Source organism: Condylura cristata, unplaced genomic scaffold, assembly GCF_000260355.1.
Source record: "Condylura cristata isolate star-nosed mole 26May11 unplaced genomic scaffold, ConCri1.0 scaffold00026, whole genome shotgun sequence".
NCBI classification, from domain to species: Eukaryota; Metazoa; Chordata; class Mammalia; order Eulipotyphla; family Talpidae; genus Condylura; species Condylura cristata.
Genome location: NW_004567127.1, coordinates 20,422,583 through 20,445,535, shown reverse-complemented (window position 1 = coordinate 20,445,535; position 22,953 = coordinate 20,422,583). Strand labels below are relative to the sequence as shown.

General features: G+C 41.8%; 1 protein-coding gene across 1 annotated transcript in view; it reads right to left on the bottom strand.

Moving 5' to 3' along the window:
* Positions 1 to 4,912: 4,912 nt before the first annotated feature.
* TGFBR3 (transforming growth factor, beta receptor III) overlaps positions 4,913 to 22,953 on the bottom strand; it is a 179,671-nt gene continuing 161,630 nt past the window's right edge. The window contains exons 15-17 of the mRNA XM_012730162.1: positions 18,201 to 18,242; positions 15,708 to 15,815; positions 4,913 to 5,175 (exon numbers count right to left, since the gene is read on the bottom strand). Of these exons, the coding sequence (XP_012585616.1) occupies positions 5,057 to 5,175; positions 15,708 to 15,815; positions 18,201 to 18,242 (269 nt within the window). The 3' untranslated portion in view covers positions 4,913 to 5,056. The remainder of the gene's footprint in view (positions 5,176 to 15,707; positions 15,816 to 18,200; positions 18,243 to 22,953) is intronic.

Below are 22,953 nucleotides of genomic sequence, written 5' to 3'. Positions count from 1 at the left end.
CAGAACTTACCTGTCAAACCATAAGGCTGGGCAGCAATTTGTCTCATAGTTTTCAAACCACTGATTTTCATAATGGTTAAAGACATATTCAAAATTTTCAGTTGCTTCATGAATTGGTTTTGGCAAATAATTTCTTCTAGGAAATCATCTATGCCAATAAGCTGGTGTCTCCCAGCTAGGACTCGGCAAACCACCCCCAGCTTCAAGTTTTGACAATCCCTAGCCCTAGGGATGAAATTCCTCCCACATTTAATTCTGTTGCCTCAGTGCTCTCTACCATTCCAGCCATGCAACACCCACTCAACCAATTCCCCATTTTCATTTCCATTGCAATACCCAGTGTGTTTCTGTTCCCCAACATGACCGTGACTGACACTTTGCCTATGCAGTCTAGATTTTCCAGTTTATTCTAGTCGAGTTATTTATGGTACTCCCTTACTTATTAAACTCGGCACATCTCATTTTATCTGTTTTCATTCCTGATGCTTGTTGCTATGAGCATAAAGAAATATCTGAGAACACTTTAAATCAGAATTCTCTCTAAATGAGATTACGGAGGCTTTTTTATTGCTACATATGCCTGTATTGTTTGCATTCATTTTATATATTATAGTATGTGCAAGAAAAATAATTTAGAAGGCTAGAACTAAAATAAGACCTGGGTTCTCTCACAAATAATACACAAAAGACACATGAGTGCCAATTGTTGTAATTTTAGCTAATAGACTCTCTGAAACCCCTTAGTGGCTGGTTTCTGCTCTAGTAGATGCAAGGGGAGTTTAATGGCAGAAGGACTGCCTGCCAATTTCTCCCTTTCACCCTTTGGAGAGATGGATCCACTGAAAGATGACATTTCTCATCTTTGACAGAGACTCCAGGAGAGTAATGTGCTACAGAGGCCCCTGTTCTGTGTGTGAGCTGTGAGGGGTGGGCTATCGCAAACCATCTAAATCACTAATTCTCAAAATGGAAATAGATAGGAATATGAGTGGGATTCATAAACACATATTAAGTGTTATGTCAAATTGACAGTAACACTGTTCTTTGCAGGACATAATATTGTCTAGTGGGAATATACCACACAGAAAGGAACTCCAGGGAGCTGAAACAAGTATCTGAGAAGGTAGGCAGATTACTCTCTCCAATAGTTCTCAGGTGGCTGACCTTTACCCTGAAAGCAAATGTGGGAATTGCTAAAGGCTTCACGTTGGGAGATGACATGATTTGAGTCTCTTTAGAATTCTTTTGCTGCAGGGTGAAGAGTGAATACAGGGGAGCAAGCCCAGAAGTCAGCTTAAGAGATAGCGATTAGGTTTGGAGAAAGAGATACTGCAGAGGTACAATACAGTTGGACTTATTAAGTTGGGGGTGGATGAGGAGCCCAGTCAGATTCCCAGGTTTCTGCTGTGGGCAGCTAGAAGATGGTGCCAGACTGATAGAGAAAGCTGGCAGCTACATGAGAGTATTTGGTGAGGATAAAAAGAGCAGATCCAAAACACACAGATTTTCTTTCCTTGCCTTCAGGAGAATGACCGAAGGCCCAGGAACGGATTCCAGGGCTGAAACCCACGTCCAGGTCTCCTGTCACCTTTACCTGAGAAGTGCCTGCTTCTGTGCAAACCCTACGGCTGTCCTCCCTCCCTCTCTGCTCAGTGAGCGGGAGTGTTCTAGCCTTCACCTCCATTCTCTTGATCAGCACAGCTGGAGCAGATGATAAATTCAGGGTAAAGTCACAATGAAAAAGAGTTACAGTAGCCCACAGGTAGACTTCAATGATCAAACAAGACACATATTAATAATTGATATATATTTTTATTATGCACAGATAACAGACTTAAAACTGTGGTTATCAAAACTATACATCTAAGCAGGTTCACAAATTGCTGACACATCGAACAGAGAAAAGAATACACTAGGGGTGTTCAAACTGGCCACAGGGATTTTAAGGGTACTCTTTTTACCCTCATAGATGATGAAAATCATCAACAAAATCAGGCTCATTCAGGAAAAACCAGAAGAGAGAAGTATTGTTATCTGGAAACTGATAATCATCCTTTCAGTAAAACATCTGTCAGTTTCATGAACAACCCCCAGATAAAGCCAACAGGATAAAACACACGATTCACCCAACAAAATGTGCTCTGTTAACACCACTAGCAGTGCAGCCATCAAGCAAACCATGAGGTAGTTGCAGTACAGAAAGACCGGCCGGCAAGCGGCCTCACACTCGCTCTCAGTCATGCCCACCACAGAACACACAGGGAAGGGTTTACAATCTTCTTACGAGATAAAGAAAAGACCATTATTTTCTTGTTGTTTAGAAAATGCTACAGAAACAGCTTAGAAGAAATCTCTGTCTTTCAAAATAGAGAGTGAGCGCTGCTAAACACCACATGATGGAAAACAACAGGCTGTTGCGCCTTGGAGTTTAGCGAGCATTTCAACAAAAACTCCACATCGAACAAAACAAAACGGCCTCTGTGAATAAAGGGTGCAGTCTGCAGAAGACTTTGCAGATAGAAGAGTTTAACTGGAATATAACAACAGTTTTAAAGAAACTTGCAGAACATGTTATAAAGTAGAGCTTGTAATTTGTATTAAAACTGTGAAGTAGGAAGCAATTGGAAAAATTCTGTAATGAGAAGTTAGGAAGAAAACTTTTTTTTAATGATCAGTTTTTAGTAATGTTTCAGAAATGCTGAATGACGTTTACTTTGATTAACATGGGTCAGATTTCATCAACAGGGATTTCTGAATAATACTTCTGACAATAAGCTAAAAAAAAATCAAAGATGATAGTTTTCTCCTCTTTTTTCCTTTAAAATCTTTTGGTTTGCAACTATAAATTTGTACATTTATTTTAAATTATTTATAAAATCATTGGCAAAGTAGCATCTCTCTTAAAAATATACATTTAAATATATTACAGAAGGTTTTAACCCTGTCCATCTATGCACTGGACCTTTCAATACCTCTTAATAGCTAATTTTCTTTTCACAAGATGGAAAGTTTTTTTAAAAGGCAAGGAACTGATCAAAAGAATTCACAGTAATTGAAATTAAACATCTCATATGGAGTAGTAAAATTTATCTAAAACACTTAAATATATCTTTATACACATATTTTTGTAGTAAAATATAGCTATAAGTGACTTAAAGACTCTAGTCTTCTTTGAAGACATCTTTAAACTTTTTTATACATAGAATATGCTAAAACAATACATTCTGCTGAAGGTTAGGCAAAGCGCATTATTTTCAAACACAGGTAGCGTAATCTAGGTCCTCCACTCTGATACCATCTATGTTAGAGAAGAATTAACCAAAGGGGAAAAATTCTTTTTTCTGACATCTTCATTTGTATGAGGAAATCTGCAAAATTTTCAATGTATCAATGTAGACAGCCTGAAAATCTTAGCTCCCAAGTAATCTCTTTTGGCTAAAATTATCCTGATAAATATCTACATGGAGCAAGTCAATCAGAATGTTTGTTACTCTGTAATTGTGCGACAGTGATCATTAATCTCCACCTACTTGTTTGCCTTGTAGACAGATTCTACTCTAGGTCTTGGGTGCCAACATTTCCTATTTAGGGTTCCATTCACAGAGAACCAGGCAAAACCTGCTTATTTTAAGGATGGTGAGATTTGCTTATGAATATTTTGGTGTACAGTCTAGCTTGTTCTATTTGTAGAATTCTGAGTCTGGGGGGAATTCTAGAAAAATGAGTACTATTTATTTGCAATGAAACTATCCTCAGTAGTAAATTATTTGGCATGGAGATTTTCCTCTGGCATCCTTTTTAACATAGAGGTATCAGTTGAGCTTATTTGAGCTGCAAAGTGGCATCATATTATTCCATTTCATGAAATTCACCTCAAATTCCTCGAGTCTGGGATAGAGCTAAGGCAAGAGAACTAAGGCAACCCAACAAGGTGCCTTTTTTCATATCTTGGTACTTTCTTGGCAGAATTGGTAAGATTACTGTTCAAATACACAATCAGAACTGAGTACAATCTGCCATGCCTTTGCATCTCACAAAAGCTTGGTTTTTCCAAAAGGATCTATCAAAATGGTTGACCTGTTCTAAGTGGAAACATGGGTATGTTTGGAAATACCAAACATATTTACGAATAAGTTCCAACTCGGAAGGTATAGGCCACTTTCAAATGGGAATGGATTTTCCGTTCTTCATCTGGAAACAAATAGTCCAGAAAACCTACTATCTACGTGTACTTGCACATATATCTTCAACTTTACAAATGAATTTTGTCCCAATTTTTATACTAATTCATCAGGACAAAACATCCTCAACAGGCACAAATCCACAGTCTCACAGGTGCATTATTTTCCCTTTCTCTAGACTGTAAATTAGTAGGAAATTTGCACTAAGACAATTTTGCAGTCGTGTGCAGTGTGGGCAGGAGAAGGGAATCAGCACAGTTTTGGCCCCAGGCACAAGAAAGGAATGTTGCCTTGACAAGGGTCAGGATGCATCCCTGAGGGCAGTGGCCATGTAACCTGACAAATCAGCCCCCAAAGGGTGTGGCAGCAGGTGACAAGTGTCCATGCAGACAAAGGTGCAAATTCAACAGGGCGGGACTTCAAAAGTCTCAAAGCATTTCTTTCGTTTTACATCATGGTTCAGTTATAAAAACCATCTTTGGCCACATCTCCTCACTGGTCCTATGCTCTGTTTCTCAACTTCTTGAGTCTCAGTAAATACCCAGGGTCCCATGATGGATCTTATTACCTGGACAAAGCAGCATTTTAAGAACTGGCATGTGTTTCACATTGAAAACCCCCAAGCCTGTGAGGGGCTGGTGAAGAAGGCCACCCCCTTTAGCTTTCTCACATGAATTCTGGTGTGTTACAGTCCAGGGGTCACGTTTACGGCAGCCCTGGGGGGGGGCGGGGGCGGTGGGGTGGTGAGTGTGTGAATACAACTGGTGATCTTTACATCGAAATTCAGTCTCTCCTTACAAGGGGTCCACAATCGAGCCTTCGAAGCCTGGGCGCGTGTCAGTGCGCATCAGCCCTGCTCCCCGCTTTTGGGCGGGCTAGGCTGTGCTGCTGCTGGAGCAGGGCGTACTCTGCGTGCTGCCAATGCTGTGCGCAGCGCTGCTGTTTTCCGATGCTGGCGGGGAGGTGGGGACTTGCTGCCTCCCTGCCGTCTCCCCTGCAGTCAACAGAGGAAGGGTGGGGAGGGAAAAGTTGTGTTAGGTGTGAGCACTCCTGCAGAGCACATTTCCCCAGCTGCTGCTCTCCTCCACCATGGCTGGAAACCACAGGATCGATGGCCCTACACCATCCGTGTTGTTTGTTGGTGCTTTGCTTTGAAAGCCTCTTGCAGGAGGGTACTCTTTCTAAGTTGACTGACAAGCAGTTATCGTGGCTAAGGTCCCAGAGAGTCGACAATGAACTCCCAGGTTCCAGTGGCTTTGGAAAGAACACCCCACCACGGGTCTGTGTACTCCAACTGACAGCACCCGTGCCCAAGACGCTCCGACCACGTCCTCCACGCAGATACTGCACAAGTTGGCGGGTGAGAAGTTTCAACTGTGGTAAGAGAACCTGGGCAGTCCAGGGCCTCCTTCTGAATGCCTGTGTACAAAGGGCAGTGGCGAAGCCTAGATGTCGCCCTACAGCAGAGAATGTAGCTAAGAACAGGGTGTCCAGAACTACTTGAGGAATGGAGGTGGGAGGAGGTTGCTACAGAGCAGGAACAGGGGTGGGAAGGGGTTTGGTTGCTGGCACGTGGGAACTGTGGTTGCCAGGGAGCCCCCCCACCCCCATTCTGAGGTTCACTGTGAGGTGCAACATGAGTCTCTCCTAACACATTAAGAATCCCACTTTTCATTACACACCCCAGTGCATTTGAGCTAAACCCCTTCCTTATGCCAAATGTGTAAGGCTTTGGAGAGGGAGGGACCCTTGGGTCACACACATGGTTTGCATTTAGTCCTGCAAAAAGCTCTAGAGCTAAATCTTTTCTTCAGCAGAACTAGCCTCAGGGCAGTCCTCAAAAATGGCTCTAGGTAGGGAAAAGTGATCAAGGGCTCTTGAAAACGACAGACACTGCCGTTTTCCTTGAGAAATCAGAGCATCAACTTCATAAACAGGAGCAATCTGCTCCCTCCGATGCGGGAATCCCCAGAGGGTCAGGTCTGTTTATGAATGAGCCTCCTCTTTCCTGTCTTGCTGAAGCACACAGCTAAGGGCCAGAGATAAGCAACCCTCGCTCCAGCTGCTTCGTCAAAATAGCACAGAGCAAAGGCACTGCCCTCCACGAGCAGGGTCCTGGCCAGTTCCTTCCATCCTCTTTCCCGGCCCCTCAAAAGCCTCTGCCAGAAAGCAGTTCTGCAAAACTTAGAAGGGCTCGTGCCCTGGGGTCTGGTTACAGCTTTCCCTACACCACTTTTACAAACACATTTCTGCATCAATCTCAGGGCATTTATATGCTTGTTGTGTATTTGGCAATGGCTACATTTCCTCCCGTTATTATGTTCTTTTTTTTTCTGGGAATGGTGGGATGAAGGGGGGATATGGGGTCAATATTCCTGAGAGGCCATGAAACACTGTAGTTTCACTCCTTTTCTGGGAAATCTGTATTTTGGATCATTCCCAGCTTTGTCTTGGGGGTGAGGAGGGATGGAGAAGAAAAGGGAGAGAGAAATTAAAGGTGGAAAAGTTTGCACCAATGACTGTGACTTTCTGCCAGAAATTCACTTTTCCTAGAGTGGGAGCTTTCATTCTAGAAGGAAATCCAATCTCTTAGCTATTCCGATGAGCACCCAAAGAACTCCTTAAAACCCAAAAACCTTCTGTGATCTGAACAATTTGTGATCTGCTTTCAGAGCTCATTCTCTTACATCTCCCGTGTGGATCCACACCCAGCTGAACCTCACTACCAGTTAACACTAATGTGAAGCACGTTTTAAAAAATTCCATTTCCCTGTTTAAACAAAGGATGCACCAAAACAGCAGGAGGGAAGTCAGCCCCTCTTGGCTCACCTGGGCTTCATTTGCTCAGTTCATGCCTGATGGCCTTGCCTCATCTATTGACAGTGAACAAGTTTGTTTCATCTAGAAGTTGACACATGCTGATTATTCATATTCAGGAAAAGTGCCAGTACTATTCCCTGCCCAGGAAGTCTGAATATTTGCTTTCCGATGTCTATTGCCAAATATAATTGGTTGCCATGTCAGTTTACTTTAATCAGTGCCCATGAAGAAGGCCTTTCAACTTTCAGAATTTTGGAAACTATGGTGCTGCTAATGTCCAAGAGGAAGCCCTGTGCAAAACACAACAAAGCAGCCCCCAGCCTCAAGGCTGCGGAATTCATGTCATCAACATACAGGACACAAAATAATCCAGTGACTCTCAACCCATGATGGGCCCAGGAGAATCTTGTTGCCGGGAAAGGTTGAAATGCTTTCTTCAGGTGATTCCTTCTAGTTCTGCAGCTACTTTCACAGGTCAGAAATGAGGTTTCTTGATACTAGCCAAGTTGTTTAAAAAATGTTTACCTTTGGAAGATTAAGACAGTGTTTATTCATTGGCAGACAGAAGTGACGCTATAGAAAAATTCAGCTGAAAGAGAGTTTAATGTATTGATGCCTCTGCTTACAAGCCAAGAAGTTAAGCAGGACTGACTTGGGTTTTCTGCTCTCCATCCCAGCGACCCTCTGATTGCTGGGAGTACTGATTTTTCCCTCAAATGTCTATTTCTCTAAACCAACCAGCCAGCTTCTGGTAAAGGTGGGAGAAAAAAGCAGATAAGCCAACTTAACTATGCAAGGCATCTAAGGAAGCTCATCAAATGTGGCCATCAGATTATGTTCCACCTTCAAGCTTTGTTCCTAAAGTCTCCATCACATCAAGGAAGGGAGTCTGGGAAGTGGGAGAATGAGTAGGAAAAGCAGGCATGTGGTGTGTGTGGAACATGAGAGGGGGCTATGTTAGGACAAGACAGAGGATTAATTTCATCCACCTTACATATCAGCCCGTGGCTGGGCCTGGATATTGCCGAAGATGCTTTCAGAAATAGAAAAATGTATTTCTTAAGGGAAAAATATGTTGTATTTCTTTTGTTTGGCATGGAGTTGTCCAGATCTGATTTTCTGTCACCTCTTTGGTCTGTTTCACAACTGGATGCTAATCTTTGAGCCTTTTGGGAAGGCAGGTCGTAAAGAAGAAACTTTATCTAAGAAAGATATGAATAAATGGAGAGGATCTATGGAGAAATAACAGAAGAATTCTAAAGAGAGGTGAGAGGTATCTTTGACTACTGACCTCCAGGAATCGTCACAGATACTGCCTGCAGAAATGAAAAAGGGACAGAGAGCTGCCCTGGGCCTTCTGAGCTGGCAGAACATGAGGGGGTGAGTTTAAAAGGTAGCACTGGGGATGTAGAAGAGGACTTGATGATTATGAGGATTGGCTATATAAGGGGAACTCATGGAATTCTCCTTCTTGAGAAATACTTATGCACTGGATTAAAAACCTTATGCCTGGAGGTAATTAGCATTTATAGCTATTTGATGCCAGAAAGAAAACAAAGCGCTTCCTCCAGGCTTAAGTATGGGTTGCAATTTTGCAGCTATTCATGCCCTGAGTTCTTGATATTGCCATTGTAATTATTTCACAAGATCCCTTCTGTAAGGAAAGTAACTAAATTCTACTACATTTAATTTAGAGAAGTTTGCAGTCGTGTCTTCCCATTTTCAAAAACTGCCACCTCTGTCACCCTGCACTCTCCAAGCTAAAAGACCTTTCTTTTGCAGAGGGTAGGTTAGATGTTACTGTAAGTTATGGGTGAAAGGAGGCATGTTCCAAGGTAGGATATCAAATCTTTCAAAAGATTCTGCCTACCACTTTCTCTGCTCCAACTGCAGTAGTCCTGCCTGAGTGTGCCTGCTCCCGGTTCTCGAGGCTGTAGGGTTTTACCTTTAGCCTCAGCCCTAGGGTTAAAAGTGTGGCTCCTGCCTTTTTGACAGTTTATTCTGTTCCAGCTATATCTTCCAACCCCTGGAAGAGACAGGGGGCATACCCTTAGCCTTTTCTCTTGCTGCTTCTCTCTTCACCTGGTTTGGGCTTGGGAATTGGAGAAAATACAGATCCGTAAAAACATCTGAAGCCTCCAGAGACTGTCCTAGTTAAAGCTGTCACCAAACTCAGGAGAACCTGGGTATGGGTTCACTTCTGAGAACACACACACACGATGTGGTCACCGGGATTGCAGAACAGCAGCGTAAGGGGCTGGGACACCACATCTAATTCAAAACCCCAGCATTTTATTTTGATCTGGAAGAGACAAGTGTCCCTTCCACTCTTAGCTTGTCTTCACCCTGTGTGTCCCAGGAACCTTAAATATTTTGCACTGTGGTCAGAATTTGGAGTTCAGATGGCTTCTCAGATGCACTTCATGTACTCTCACCTCCAACCAGTAAGAACTTTCACCTCCAGGAAGTAGGGACCATCTCTGTGTTTACTAAAGGGAACTATGGTTAATACACCTGGCTCAGGTAACAAGACTAGCAACTGAACAAACTACAGTTTTGACTCCAATCTGAAGAGTCCCCACCTGAGGGCTGTACTGATACATCTACAGGCAACGAAGGCTTCCCCCCTACCATTCCTGCATTCTCCTCTACGACATCAGACTTCAAGTGCATCTTGTTCAAGGTCGAGTAAGATCTGTTGTAACATTTAACACCCCCTTCCTGCAGAATTTTGCCTCCAAAACAAAGGTATTTTTAGCTTGAAGCGTGGGGCTTCAAGGGACAACTTTTGAAAGCAATAAGAAGTGACTGAAAGCATCTCTAAATTAAAGGTAGTCTTCGCTAGTAAACATTTCTTACAGTAGTGAGTCTGTGAAATGGCAATCTGAGCATCAAGCAATCAAGACACTAACTGATACAAAATGGCAGCCAACATGTAGGCATAGAGGAAAAGTCCACCATCATGACAACTTGCTGGTTTTTTCAAAGGAACAAACTGACACAGAAGAAAGGGAGCAGGAGCAGAGATAGCAGCAGTAAAACATTGAATCCTGGTGAGAATGTGGATGGACTGAAAACCGACCTTGCAGAGTTTTAAGAGGGCAGGAACATAAGTTACCAATAGGAAAAGTCTAAAACAACCAATTTATAACAGAAAGGACTCAAAATCTCTGAGAACTCTGGTAGAGAGGGTGAAAATGGAGCTACAGTGGGGGAAGGGGGCTTCTGTGAAAGCAGATGAAGTTTCTCTAAATCTCCTGCCCGACCTCCGCTAGCTGGCAGCCTGCCCTTCCTTATGCAGGAGGAAGACAGATGCTGACTCTTTAAAAAGAATGAAACTGAAAATTCCTGGCATGAGCGACCCTAGGGACAACTGAGGACAAAGACCAGAGGAGGGATTAAATAAAAATCGACATGTTGGCTGTTGTGACCCCCAAAATGCTGACCGGCAATCTATAGTCTACAGGAAGGAAACAGGAAAACCTGGCTTTATAGAAAACACGATGAGCTCAGGAGAAAAGCTCCAATGATGTGATGTCAGGGGATCCTCAGTAAAAAGGCCCTGCCAAGTCAGCTGCTGGGAGTTCACGGTCAATGTCCTACCCACAAGCTCAGCATGTAACCATTCCACAGTAACCCCGAATTCACATTCTCAGAAAGACAGCATCTTGCACCCTAGAGACAAGGGCGATTTTTAACTCATTAGAAAAAGTTTTGGAATTAAAGTTTGAAGACAATATTAGCTCAATCAGAAACTGAAAAGTAAAGATCAAATCTCCTAAAAATGAACAATGATGGAAATCAGAAAACCATTCAAGAAATTCATCGCAAATAAAATTATTTCTAGAATGATAGAACAGAGATGACAGGAATAAGAAGAAAATAAAGAATTCTTTAAAATCTCAGCACTGAAGGGTCACAAGGGTGAAGTGTCCAGAATAATACAAGACAATGCACCTAAATTAAGAGCTGTCATTGTAAAATTCCTTCCAGGAAAAAAATAAATTAATTAATTAAAAAAAGATCAGGAGCCTGAATGGCTTTGAATTTCCCAAAACACAAGCTTCAGAGCTAGAAGACAAATTACTTTCAAAATTCTGAAGGAAAAAACTATTTATCATCTACAATTATTACCTTGCCAAATTATCAAGTATTTTTATGAGAATTATTTTCACAGACACAAGGTGTGCACCATTAAACCAAGAAGGGAAAGACCTGGGTATATGACATAGGTCATCTCTAACTCCAAGTGCTGGGGATCCCCAGGAAGGTGGTGAAAGAGCCTAAGAAGAGAGTACTGTCCAGATACACAGCTGAGAGGGGAGCAGACAGAGGCTCCAGGAAAGATTTACTAAAGATAATGAATCAATAGAAACCTGATGTGAAATATATAAGAGACTGGGAAAACTGGCAGAAAGTCAACAGATGTATTAGTGACAAGTACACAGAAAATTAAGTTAATTGGGAGAGCAGGACAAGTGGAGAGCAAGACAATTCTAGGGAAAATTCAAAGTCAAACAGGATAAACAATGTATACTATAATTAACAATGTATACTGTGATTAACATTTAGGTAGTTATTAATTATGTGAATGTAAGTACTATCTAATCAAAATTTGGGTGTAATTTCATCAGGGGGATGATGGGAATGGGGATACAAAATGAAACAGGGACACAGAAGTCAGAGAACTAAATTCTCTGGTTCTGTAGAAGGAGCTCTCTAGGAAGGGCTGGCACTGCTTAGGTCAACTAGCAAGAAACACTCACGTGATCTAGAGATATGGATTAGTGAGCATCGAAAAGAACTAAGGCAAAATGGCACCTTGAGGAGCAAGGAAAGGGCGTGGGCGGGAGGGGGCTCATGTCCACATTACCAGTCGTATAGAAAGAACTGTTTTAGTCCTTAAAATGTACACACACACTGTGATAGAGTCAGGACGTGTCACAAAAAACAAAAACAAAAACAAAAACAAATATAAATGCTTTTGTCCCTCTCCTCAAAAAAAAGGCAATTTGTGTGTGACTTTAGGGACTTTGATGGACTAGTGGTAGGGACCCCCAAATCAGCTATGGACCAAGGAGCACAAAGATTCTGTGGCCTATTTCACAGCATTTCCACCCCAACTGCCCCAAGGAGCCTTCAGGCGATAAATTGGGACCAAGCCTTTTTAGGTTAACACATTCCAGGTATGTAAGTACACCCACAAATCAGTCATGTGACTTGGTTTTGTGCTTTGCACTTCAGAGGCAATGGAAAGCAAAGTTAAAAGGAATTCATCTAAATTAAGGGTTGTTTTTGACACAGAGGCAGAGGCTGCCTGAACCTCAAATCTAGCATATAAGGTCTAAGTTTAGATTATCATTGAAATTAAGTGAGGTGAGTCAGTTTGTACACCCATCTCTCCCCACTGCCCACTGAATCATGATGTCTTTTTATATAAATTTGCTGTCAGTTGATTCAGGTATAAAGCTGAGGGGGTTCTGGACAGGAAACTATCAGTTGACCAACTGAAGTTATAAGGTGTTTTCAAGCTTATAGGACACTGCTATTCCTTATAAGAGTCTTTAAAATGAAGTAGAGGCTATAGGTTTTAATAAAAGGTCACTTGAAGCTGTATCATGTGAGGCTTAGAGCCAAATTAACAATATTTATGAAGTAACTTTTACCTTCCAAATCAGCATAATTTACTTTGCTAAAAAATCATCACAGGAAAGATTTGGGTTTCTCTTTAATCTACTTACAAACTAACTTCTACATTAATACGTAAACTGACTTCTATATTATACTTATAATTAATACCTAATCATTAATTAGGTATATTAATACCTATATTAATACCTAAAAGCTTTCAAGTCTCTGCTTTGGGGAGAAGGGAGCTGTCGGCAACAAAGGGCAAAATTCAATGAGCAGTTAAACACGGAGCTTCCATATGACCCAGCAATCCTACTCCTAGGTATCTACCCAAAAGACACAAAAACAATGATTCAAAAAAATACCTGCACCCCCATGTTTACTGCTGCTTTATTTACAATTGGAAAGACATGGAAACAGCCCAAATGCCCAAAAGTGGATGACTGGATTAAAAAGATGTGGTACATATACACAATGAAACAAAAAAAATAACCAAAAAAAAAAATAAACACATGCCTTTTGCAGCAACATGGACGGAGCTGGAAATAATCATGCTTAGTGAAATAAGCCAGAAAGAAAAAGAAAAATACCCTTTTGAGGAAAGGATGTTTCACTCATAGTAGGAGTACAATGAACCAGGCAAGAAAATAATAATAATGAACAGCTATATACCAGAGACATTTTGGTGGGGTGGAGTGGAGAATGGGATCAAAAACAGTGTGGGGAGGGAAATGCACTGACTATGGTGATGGCACATGGGTGATTTGGTGATGGGAAGCCCACGGGGATCGCAACTGAGATGGAAAAACCACAAAATGATGTAAAAATAAACTATCGTATCATTTATTTAAAAAAAAATTCAATAAGCAGTAACAAAGGCTGTAAAACCAAGACGTGGCTTTTTATGACTTTGTGAGCATGGCTGTGGAAAAGAGTATGGGATTGTCTGAAAAGGAGTTCAGCAGGGTGTTCCCCAATGGAAAGTGTCATTTGGCGGCCCTATACCTGGCTTCTTGACCTGACCTAGCCAGGACGGGCTGTCAGGATGCAAAGTGTAGTTCTATGTCCAAGGTCTGCCATGGTGCGTGGGCTCATGGTTAAGTGTCTATGGGTCACTAGTCCAGGTCAAATCCTCAAGGAAACACAGAGTTTTCCTGGAGTGCCTTCCAGCCCATTCCTGGCATACAGCATAAGCTGCCAAGACCCTAGGACTTCACAGCCACCCAGGAGAGTGGAATAAGTTGTAGAAAATGTGAGATTGAGATATGAGTTTGAGTGCTTCTCTGACAAATTTACTCTAAACTGCGACTCTGCTAAGAACTGCACCTTTGGGTGTTGTGTGAGGTATTCATGAAGAACAGTCCTAAACAGATTCACAAATGTCTGCATAGCCTCAGAATCACACTTATGAGTCTTATTTTCTCTTTCCTATGAAATGTATGTTACTCAAACTTGTTAACTAGGAACAATAATTTGAGGACTCAAAGGCCCACTGTCACCCCTCCTCAACATTTGCTTCATATTGCAAAGATTTTTCTGTGCTAGACATGAAAGGGTTCATGCCTCCCCTGCTGCCATAATCTAAAATAAATCAGAACAGTATTGGAAGAGAGGCTTCTCAAGAGGACTAAGATACGATTTCTCAAAATGCCCTGAGTTATCGCCCATTAAAGCAGTCATCTTTTCAGCTTAGCTAATTGGGCTGCCCAAGGCAACGCCCAAGGTCATGGCTTTCATTGGTTGAATGGAAGATGAAGGAAGTTCTAAATAGAAAGGGAGGACCTGCCCTTGGCCTCTGACTGGATTAATCCAGAACACTTAACCTTAGTTCATGGTGCAAACTGCAGATCTCCCAGAACAAATAGAACAAACTAGCTTGCTAGACATGCCTCAAAATGCATGTCTTTCCTTTCCATATTTGGAAAGGACCGAAGCAGGCAGCAACAGGACAGCCTGTGGGTCCCTTCCCCCTTGCAGAACAGACTCCCCTGGCAGGATCTGTGGTCAATACTGGTCCTTAGCTCACGCCAAAGTGCTGGGATTGGTGGGGAAGAGCAGTTGGAAGGGCACATGGGAGTTTTTTGAAGGGTGGAGACGCATAGTTTGAAGACAAAGTTTTGTTTCACCATTTTTGTTTTCAGTTCATGAAAACATATTTTGGAAATTTTAATGACTTTATAAAAAGACATGAGAATTTTATATTTTACTGAGACCATAGCTGGGTTTTGAAAATCTGGAAATCCTGGTTCAAGTTGCTGACTAGGGACTTTGAGCACGGCGCTCAGCACTTTGGCAGGTGTGGCAATCAAACCTGGCTTCCTTTCCACTTGCTGCCCATTTATGTCTAGTTAGAAGTCTTCAGCTTTGGGGGAATTTTAGCTCATCTGCATTAACCTTTCTTTAACTAAATCTTCACATAAAATAACGATACTAGAAGCTGAACTTCACTAACCTTTCAACGCAATTAACATTAATAGCATAAAAATTCCTTTTCTAACACTGCTTAAAGCAAATTCACTTTGCAAAACTCAATTTATGCCAAAGACACGGCTCTGAAAATCATGGGAATGAACATCCTCTGTCTTTCATTGAATATTTCAACTATTCATTCTTGAAAGTGCTAGAACCTTAGTGTAGAAAAATTAAGGATGGAAGGTCTCACAAGGACAAATACCAGAGGTGGAAGGTGGGGAGGGATGATTAATAAACCTTAACTAAACTAGCTATGGAAGTTTCCAGGAATCTAAAACAGGGTCAGAAAAGATTATCAGCCAGAGGTGGGGGGCAGAGAGGATTACTGATTTTAGTAACCTGACCCCCCAGGGTAACTTCCACAGAGGAGATTTAAGACTGCCCACTTCTGTCTACACAAGCATTACTCTCTCTGTTTTTCCCCCCTTCCCTCAATAAACTTGTCGTGTGCTGCTGAATGGGAAAGTCTACTGAATTCTTTTCTCAGGAGAACCCAAGAACCTCACAGACTGAGCCCCATGATCTGAACTCCACCGAAGTAAACAGCGAGCATCCTGTGTGCACAGCCCATGGACAAGCACCGGACAACACCCAACAACTCACCAGTGTGAGAATAGATGTACCACAAGGCCCCCGTCAGCAGTGCTCCAATCACGAACGCTGCAAACGCAATGCCCATCACAGTCAGGGTGTCCAGGCCGTGGAAAACCGCTGTGAGGGAGAAACCATTAAGCACCATAAGTCAGTCTGCATCATACACTGCAGTTGTCTATTTGTAGGCAGGCTCAGAAAGGCTGTGAGCTGCTAGAATCTGATGACAAAATGAAGATTTTGTATAAAACCTGTAAAAATTTTGTAAAAGACTGTATATACAAATACACTCCTTTTCTTTAAAGAGTGATTTTTATCTATTTATGCATGGAAGAACTGGGGTGTAGACCAGAGGTGTGGGTGGTGAGAGGATTCACCAGAGACAGAGTGGGGAGCAGAACAGGCCAAGTGATGAAATACACTGCTGAGGGGAGCAGCAGGTGAGACAGGAGAGGTCTGCTGTGCCATATCCAAGTGATGCCTCAGTGGCTGGTGACTAGCACTGAGACTTTAACCTCTGTGCCACCAGGGAGGCCCTGCACATACTTTCTTAACAGAAAAGTGAGATGACTGAATGTTCAGGACAGCCGCATAATGCAACTTATTTTGAGCAACAAAAATAGTGAAAAATCAGGTTTGTAAACTCTAGTTTGGCTTGTCTCAATCTGAGGACCCACTATTTGAATTGTAAAGTGAAATTCCAGGGATAAAGTAAACATCGGTGATCGAAATTCAACTTATTGCTTGTTATTCAATGGACATAACACACTACAGAGAAATACTTCCAAGACTTCACCAACATTTTTGTGAACATTTAAAAGTATGAAAGATAACAGAAATGAAGGGGGGCAGGTGAGAAGGAGAAAACAGGAAATAAGGATAAACTATTTGTGTGGGTATACAGTTCACTGATCTCATGCTAACCCTTAAATCTTAAATTACATATTGTGTCATTTAAAACAATCTACTTTTTAACACTTCCAACCATGATCTTTCTATGAGGCAAATATATATATTTCTCAGTAGGGAGTGATGTCAGTTTTATGGTCAGCAAAACACATAAATAGAACCAATTGTTACTCCATTTGGCAAAGACTTATATTTGAGATTAATTCCAGGCCACAGAAATAGAACATTTCCTTTCATTTAAGAGAACTACCTTCTTTAAGTCACTATAAAAAAAAAAAAAAGTAAAAATCAGTTTCTGAGGGAGAGGAAATTTGGTGGAAAAGAAATTATAATTTCTCTGTATTGTTTTGTTTTATTTTAAATACAAATGAAAGGCATAGGCCTATTATTACAATATTGTCCCATGTTCCTCTCCACTCACCTCTACAGTTAACACTTTGCCTCCCTAATGTGGGACCCTATTCTAGCCGGGCACCTTTCTGTGCATTCATTTACCTCCTAATAAATGAAGACAGCACTCCTTCAGCTTCTGAAGGCAGGAGAGAAACAAAAGGAGTCTGAAATTGGCTGGGGATCCCCTAGAGGGAGCACAAACTGGGAAGAACTCTCTGGAGGTTAAAATAAACCAAACCATCAACCTATTTTAATCTAGTTCATAGGTTTTTTAAAAGGTGACTTGCACATCTTGTGCCAATGGATGCAAAGGTCGGACACTTTTTACTAAAAGTATTTTAAAATTCTAAAGAGGGATCTGTCATGGATGAAAATCAGACTAGGTAAGTACAGGAAAACCGGATGCTGTTTCATGGATACACTAGTTATGAGACGGTTAAAATGATACACAGAACAGCCAAGGAGATTCAACCAAGAATCTTAGGGAAGAAAAACAGCTCCCAATTCCTCAGAGGTCTGCTATCAGAAGTCCAGGTTCATGTCCCACTCAATGCCAGCTGCAACCACAGTCAAGTCTCTTAAATATTCAGGGCCAGAATTTTGTTTAATTTAAACCAATAAAATTAGCCCAGATAATTCCAACTCATAATTTGGCAGTCATTTGGCATATCTCTTTTTATCATACCCAAGTCCCCTCTCTCCATATTTACACACACACACACACACACACACACACACACATGCACGCACGCACGCACACGCGCGTGCGCGCGCCAAACCTTGTCCTAAAGTTTTCCCTACAGGAATACAACTAGCTCCTTTATTTCTACTTCTCTGAGCAGGTAATTATGGATCCCACATGAAGGAAACCATTCCCAGCTGTATCTTAGTGCTTTCAGACAACAGAGTTAAGGAAGACACAAGTATGCAAATAAAACTGCCCTTCCTAATACTAAGTCAACCGCTACCTTACAATTAAGGCCACACAGGCCCAAATGGCAAAGAAAATGAGGGGGATGGGGGGAGCATGAAGGACGGACAGAGGGAAGGAAGAGGAGAGTATGAGAAAAAAGTGGGGTGGAGGAGGGAATGAGAGCAAAAGTCCCCTTATCAAAATTCAAAGTTTGGCAAATGCTCCTATCACCAACGTCTTCTTATAAAAGCCCAGGAGGTTTTATTTCGAAATCTTGCATCAAGACTTACGTGGTGGAATTGGATTCAGTTCCTTCATGCTTGGCTCTGTTTCTGAAACAAAAACATAAAATCACAATGCATTCCACAGAGAAATCAAATTTCAAGCAAAGGGTCATCAAAATCTCTATTTGCTAATAAATACTTATTTTGTGAAAGCTTAGCCTCCTTAGATATAAAACTGTACCAAGGGTTATTCAGAAACTTTAAGAACTCTACTTTGCTTAATCAATTGTACAGACTCTCTAATTTGAAGAAAACTTGAAGGCAAATACCTACACGGAAGGCATTTGAATCTAATAATTCCTGTACGTCATTTATTTATAAAAGGGTTCCACATCTTTAAACACTGTATTTTCCTGGCATATTCAAAATATTATTCCACTCTCAAAAAATTCTTTTAACTGAGACTTCTCTTTATTATCTGCCCCTAATGCTACTGGCCAGTAATTCAGCTCTTCTTTCTCACTCATCTGCATTATTAGAGCTTTCCCAACTCATCTCCTTGTCACCAACACTGTCCCTATTCCAAAAGTTCCTTCCTCCATATTTGCCCTAAGAGTGAGTATTCCAGAGTCCAAAGTTGCCCATGGTCTGGCCCAGTGGAACTGGTCAAGATCTCTCCCTCATTTATTGGAAGATAATCCCAACTCTTGAGTATGGCCCACGGAGTTCAGTCTCCTTCCTCTACCCACCTCTCTCCAGCCTCCCTTCCTAATGGGGTCCTTCACCCATGCTGGGTTCCTCTTATTAAGTTCCCCCAATTCTCCATGCTACTCCACGTCATCCTCTGAAAAACACTCCTCCTCCAAACCCACTGAGTTGGCGTTTTCAACAGGGTTTCCCTTGACCTCTGCGTCTCCACCACAGCAGACTTGGTCTCTCCCACTTTTGCTCATTTCACCCCTCTTCTGTTACAGATTCCACATCACATCAGAATTCCTTTTTCCTGCCCTGAGGGTGGAGTCAAGTTCTTACTCATTTGTCTATCCTCAGGGCTCAGTCTGGCATGAAATAGGCCTGCCAGGAAAAGTGAAATGTTTAGTCAAGGATACTGAGAACATGGATTTGTGTCCTGAAAATGGAGGCAATAGAGGAAACTTGGAGTAAGACCACATGAAAACGCTCCAATGCCTCAATGTTCCTAGTGCCCTCCTGCTCACTAGTGGTCTCACTGGAGGCTCATACCAGCCCTGAGGAAGGCAGAAAAAGAATCCTTATCACTGTTTCACAAATGAGCAGCCTGAGACAATGGCATCATGTGACTCTGCCAAGGTCACAGCTGGAAAGCATCAGGGCAGGGGTTGAACCAGAATCCTGACTCTGCCAAGTAGGCTAAAAGACAGCAGGCAGGCTGCTCAGGCTGGGCTGGGGAAGCGCTGAGAGGCCCCGTGCCACCCTCAACCTTGACAGCAACTTACAGCAGGGCTGGCATCGGTGACCCGCCACTTCAACGGCCGATAAACTAAGAATAAGCTATTTTTTTAAAAAAATAATGTAAGTTTATTTTTATAGCATTTTGTGCATTTTTTCCATCTCAGTTGCAATCCTCATGGGCTTCCCATCACCAGATCACCCGTGTGCCATCACCATAGTCCAGTGCACTTCCCTCCCCCCACTGTTTTGGATCCCATTCCCCACTCTACCCCCATAAAATGTTTCTGGTATATAGTTGTTCATTATTATTTTCTCCCCTGGTCCTTTATACTCCTGCTATGAGTGAAACCATCGGTATTTTTCCTTTTCTTTCTGGCTTCGAATAAGCTTTTAATAATTGAAAAAAGTCAAAATAATCTTTGACAACATGTGAAAATGATACAAAATTTGAATCTACTTCAAAAAACAAGTTTTATTTGAACACAACCACGCTCACTTGTTGACATGTCAGAGGCCCACACGGCATGAGCTGCCAGCCACCAGGATTCACGACCTGGCCCTTTACAAAAAGTGTGGTGGGTCCTGGCACAGACTGCCTGCTGTCTAGAACTTAAAAGTAAGTACTTAGGACTTCTCATCAACTTTTTCACTGGAAAGAGGAAACACACACTGATGCAGAAATACACAAGCAAAAAAGAACTTGTGAAAAACTGACCAACAATGGGTACTGGAGGTGATGTTCACAAAAAGAAAAAGGATTGTAAAATCTCAGGATTTAGCTCTCGGTGGGGTTGCTCACATTCTCCCAGGGTGAGGTGTCAGACCCAGCGCTAGGGGAAGGAATGTGACCAGATGACTCAAAGCCACTGGGTCAGAATGATGCCCCATGGAGCTGTGCGGGCTATATAGGGGAAGTCACGCTTCCCCTATAAAATTACCAAGAAAATGAAAATCACTGTATATTTTTAAGAAGATCTAATTCAGTATGCAGAGCAGACAGTGACTACAGAATGCATACAGCAGAGTGTTTCCTGGAAGTGTGGTCCTTTTGGGGAGCAATGAAATCATATTGGTAACGCCTTAAATTTGTACATTTGTCAAGTATTTTACAATTGACAAAAAGCCTTCACTTACGTTTGCTCATTTTAAGCTCCCAAGAACCCTATGAAGCAGAGGTATCTAACCACAAAATTCTCCTGCTCTCAAGAAGCAGCGATTTGATTTGCTAAGTCCAAAGGCATTTAAGAGCCTCCATGGTGTGCATCAAGCAAGAAGAGGACCCAACTTGGGCAAGGGCTCTATGTAATCAACTGCCTGAGGTTCAACTTCTGTCACTCAGAATCACCAAGAAGTTTTATATCATGATTCTCACTCCCAGAGACCTCACATGTGAGAATTTTGGTTTTCTAACAAGGCCTGTGTGATGGATGGCATTGTTTTAGAAACCTTAATGGACTTGTGTTATGATCTAATCCTCCTCCCCCACCCCAAATAGGGGCCTTCTCACAGGGCTAAGCAGAAACAGTTGTTCTGCTTATTTCCCTGGAGTAAAGTGCCTCTGTGATTCCTGTACATAAACAATAATAAGCACAAGCTGCAGAACTGAGGCTAAAGGATTTTATACTCTCGTATTTTTTGTTCCCAAATTCCCAATAACCCCGGAGTATACTAGAATAGTTAAATCTCCACTGAAACCCTATAATTGAGTTGGCATGCCGAAAGGAAAAGAGTGGACACAACAATATTTACTTTTGGTTGAAGGGCAGGATTGTAAGAAAGGAATCCCAGCTATTGCTGTGAAGAGAATTTCAACAATAAAGATTTCTTCACAGAAAGAACAAACTTAATCAACATACTGAATTAAATCTTTTCATATACTCTGAGCAAACTCTGGTCTACCTCGAGAACCAAAATTTCCCTGCTCAGATGGTTAGGCCTGGTTTTCATAACCAGGATAGATCTGAGGTTATGCATGAGTAACAGGCTACCGCTTCTGGCCTCCAGCTTACCATTCAATCCTAAACATAGTAGGACTGTGCAAAGAAGAAAAGTTGGAGAGATGGAGGAGTCTGCATAGGGCCTATTAAAATCCAGCTTTTACTAACATCATTAGAAATGGACCCTTTCTTTGGATGCTTTCAATATTTATAGCATTCATTGCAATTACCCTGGTCATTAACCTGCTACTCTCCACTAGATCAATGGTTCTCACCTGCAGGTGATGGTTGTCTGCCCTCCCCCTCCTCCACCCCCAAATACTTAGAAGTGGCTGGAGACAATGCTGGTAGACGGGTTTGCTGTGCGTCATTTAGTGGGCAGTGGCCAGGGGTGACTTGTAGCTCCCTATAACTGTAGCACAGAACAGCCCATGAGACAGAGTTATCCAGTGAAAATATCAATGGCAAGTGCTAAGGTGGTAAAACTGTGCATTAGACTGTAAAGGTCTAAAAGACACTGTATTTGCATATAACAGTTACTCATTGGCATTTTAAAATAAATATCCATAAATAGCATGTACAGCTTAGGACTGTGCATTTGCACAGCAACCCAACCTCCATGCTGCTTTCAAATTATCCTGACTGATCTGATCACTGACTCCCTAACTCTAGATCTTTTGATGGTTCTTACTAACTTTTAGAGGTTCATGTTAGAATATTGATGGATGAAATTAAACACCTGGGTTTCCTTCAAAACAATGCAACGGGGAGTGGGGAATGATAAAAGCAAGACTGGCCATGAGCTGGAAATGTCTGTGCAAAACAGACAGAGGGTTTGGGGAATGGACGCTGCCATTCTCTCTGTTCCTGGGTAGGGAGGTCTTGATCTGTCAGATATTTCTGCCATCTTTCCACTCAGTTTCACTTCATCTCTTCTTCAGCCTGGGGATAAAAGCTGGCCCTGCTTTAGAGTATTTCTGTTCTGGAAAAATCAAATGTGTTCCCAAAGTAACGCCTCTTTTGGATTAACTTTCAATTGACGTTCACAACTTTCTCTTCCAACCTCGCCTCGTACCCTCCTCCCAAGCCTAGTTAAGAAGAAGGGAAGGAAGGAAATTAACTTTTACAGAAGGCTGATGGTATGTCAAATGCTGTCCTGAACTCATGAATTTTTAAAAAGTTATGTGATAGAAGATGAAAATTTAGTACCTTAAACATTTAACCTGCTAAGTTTATAAGTTAACTTATATATAGATCATGGCAATCTGGGAGATATTTACTGTTCTTTTGTGCCCATATTTTGGGGGGATAATGATGGTAGAATTTAGAAAAGTGATTACTCTTCACGTCTATCATTAAAAAAAAAAATCACCAACTGACAAGGTGTAACCATTTTACGGTGTAAGCCCAAGAGTTCTCAGATGCTGTAAAAAGTGGTCACAGCATCCAAA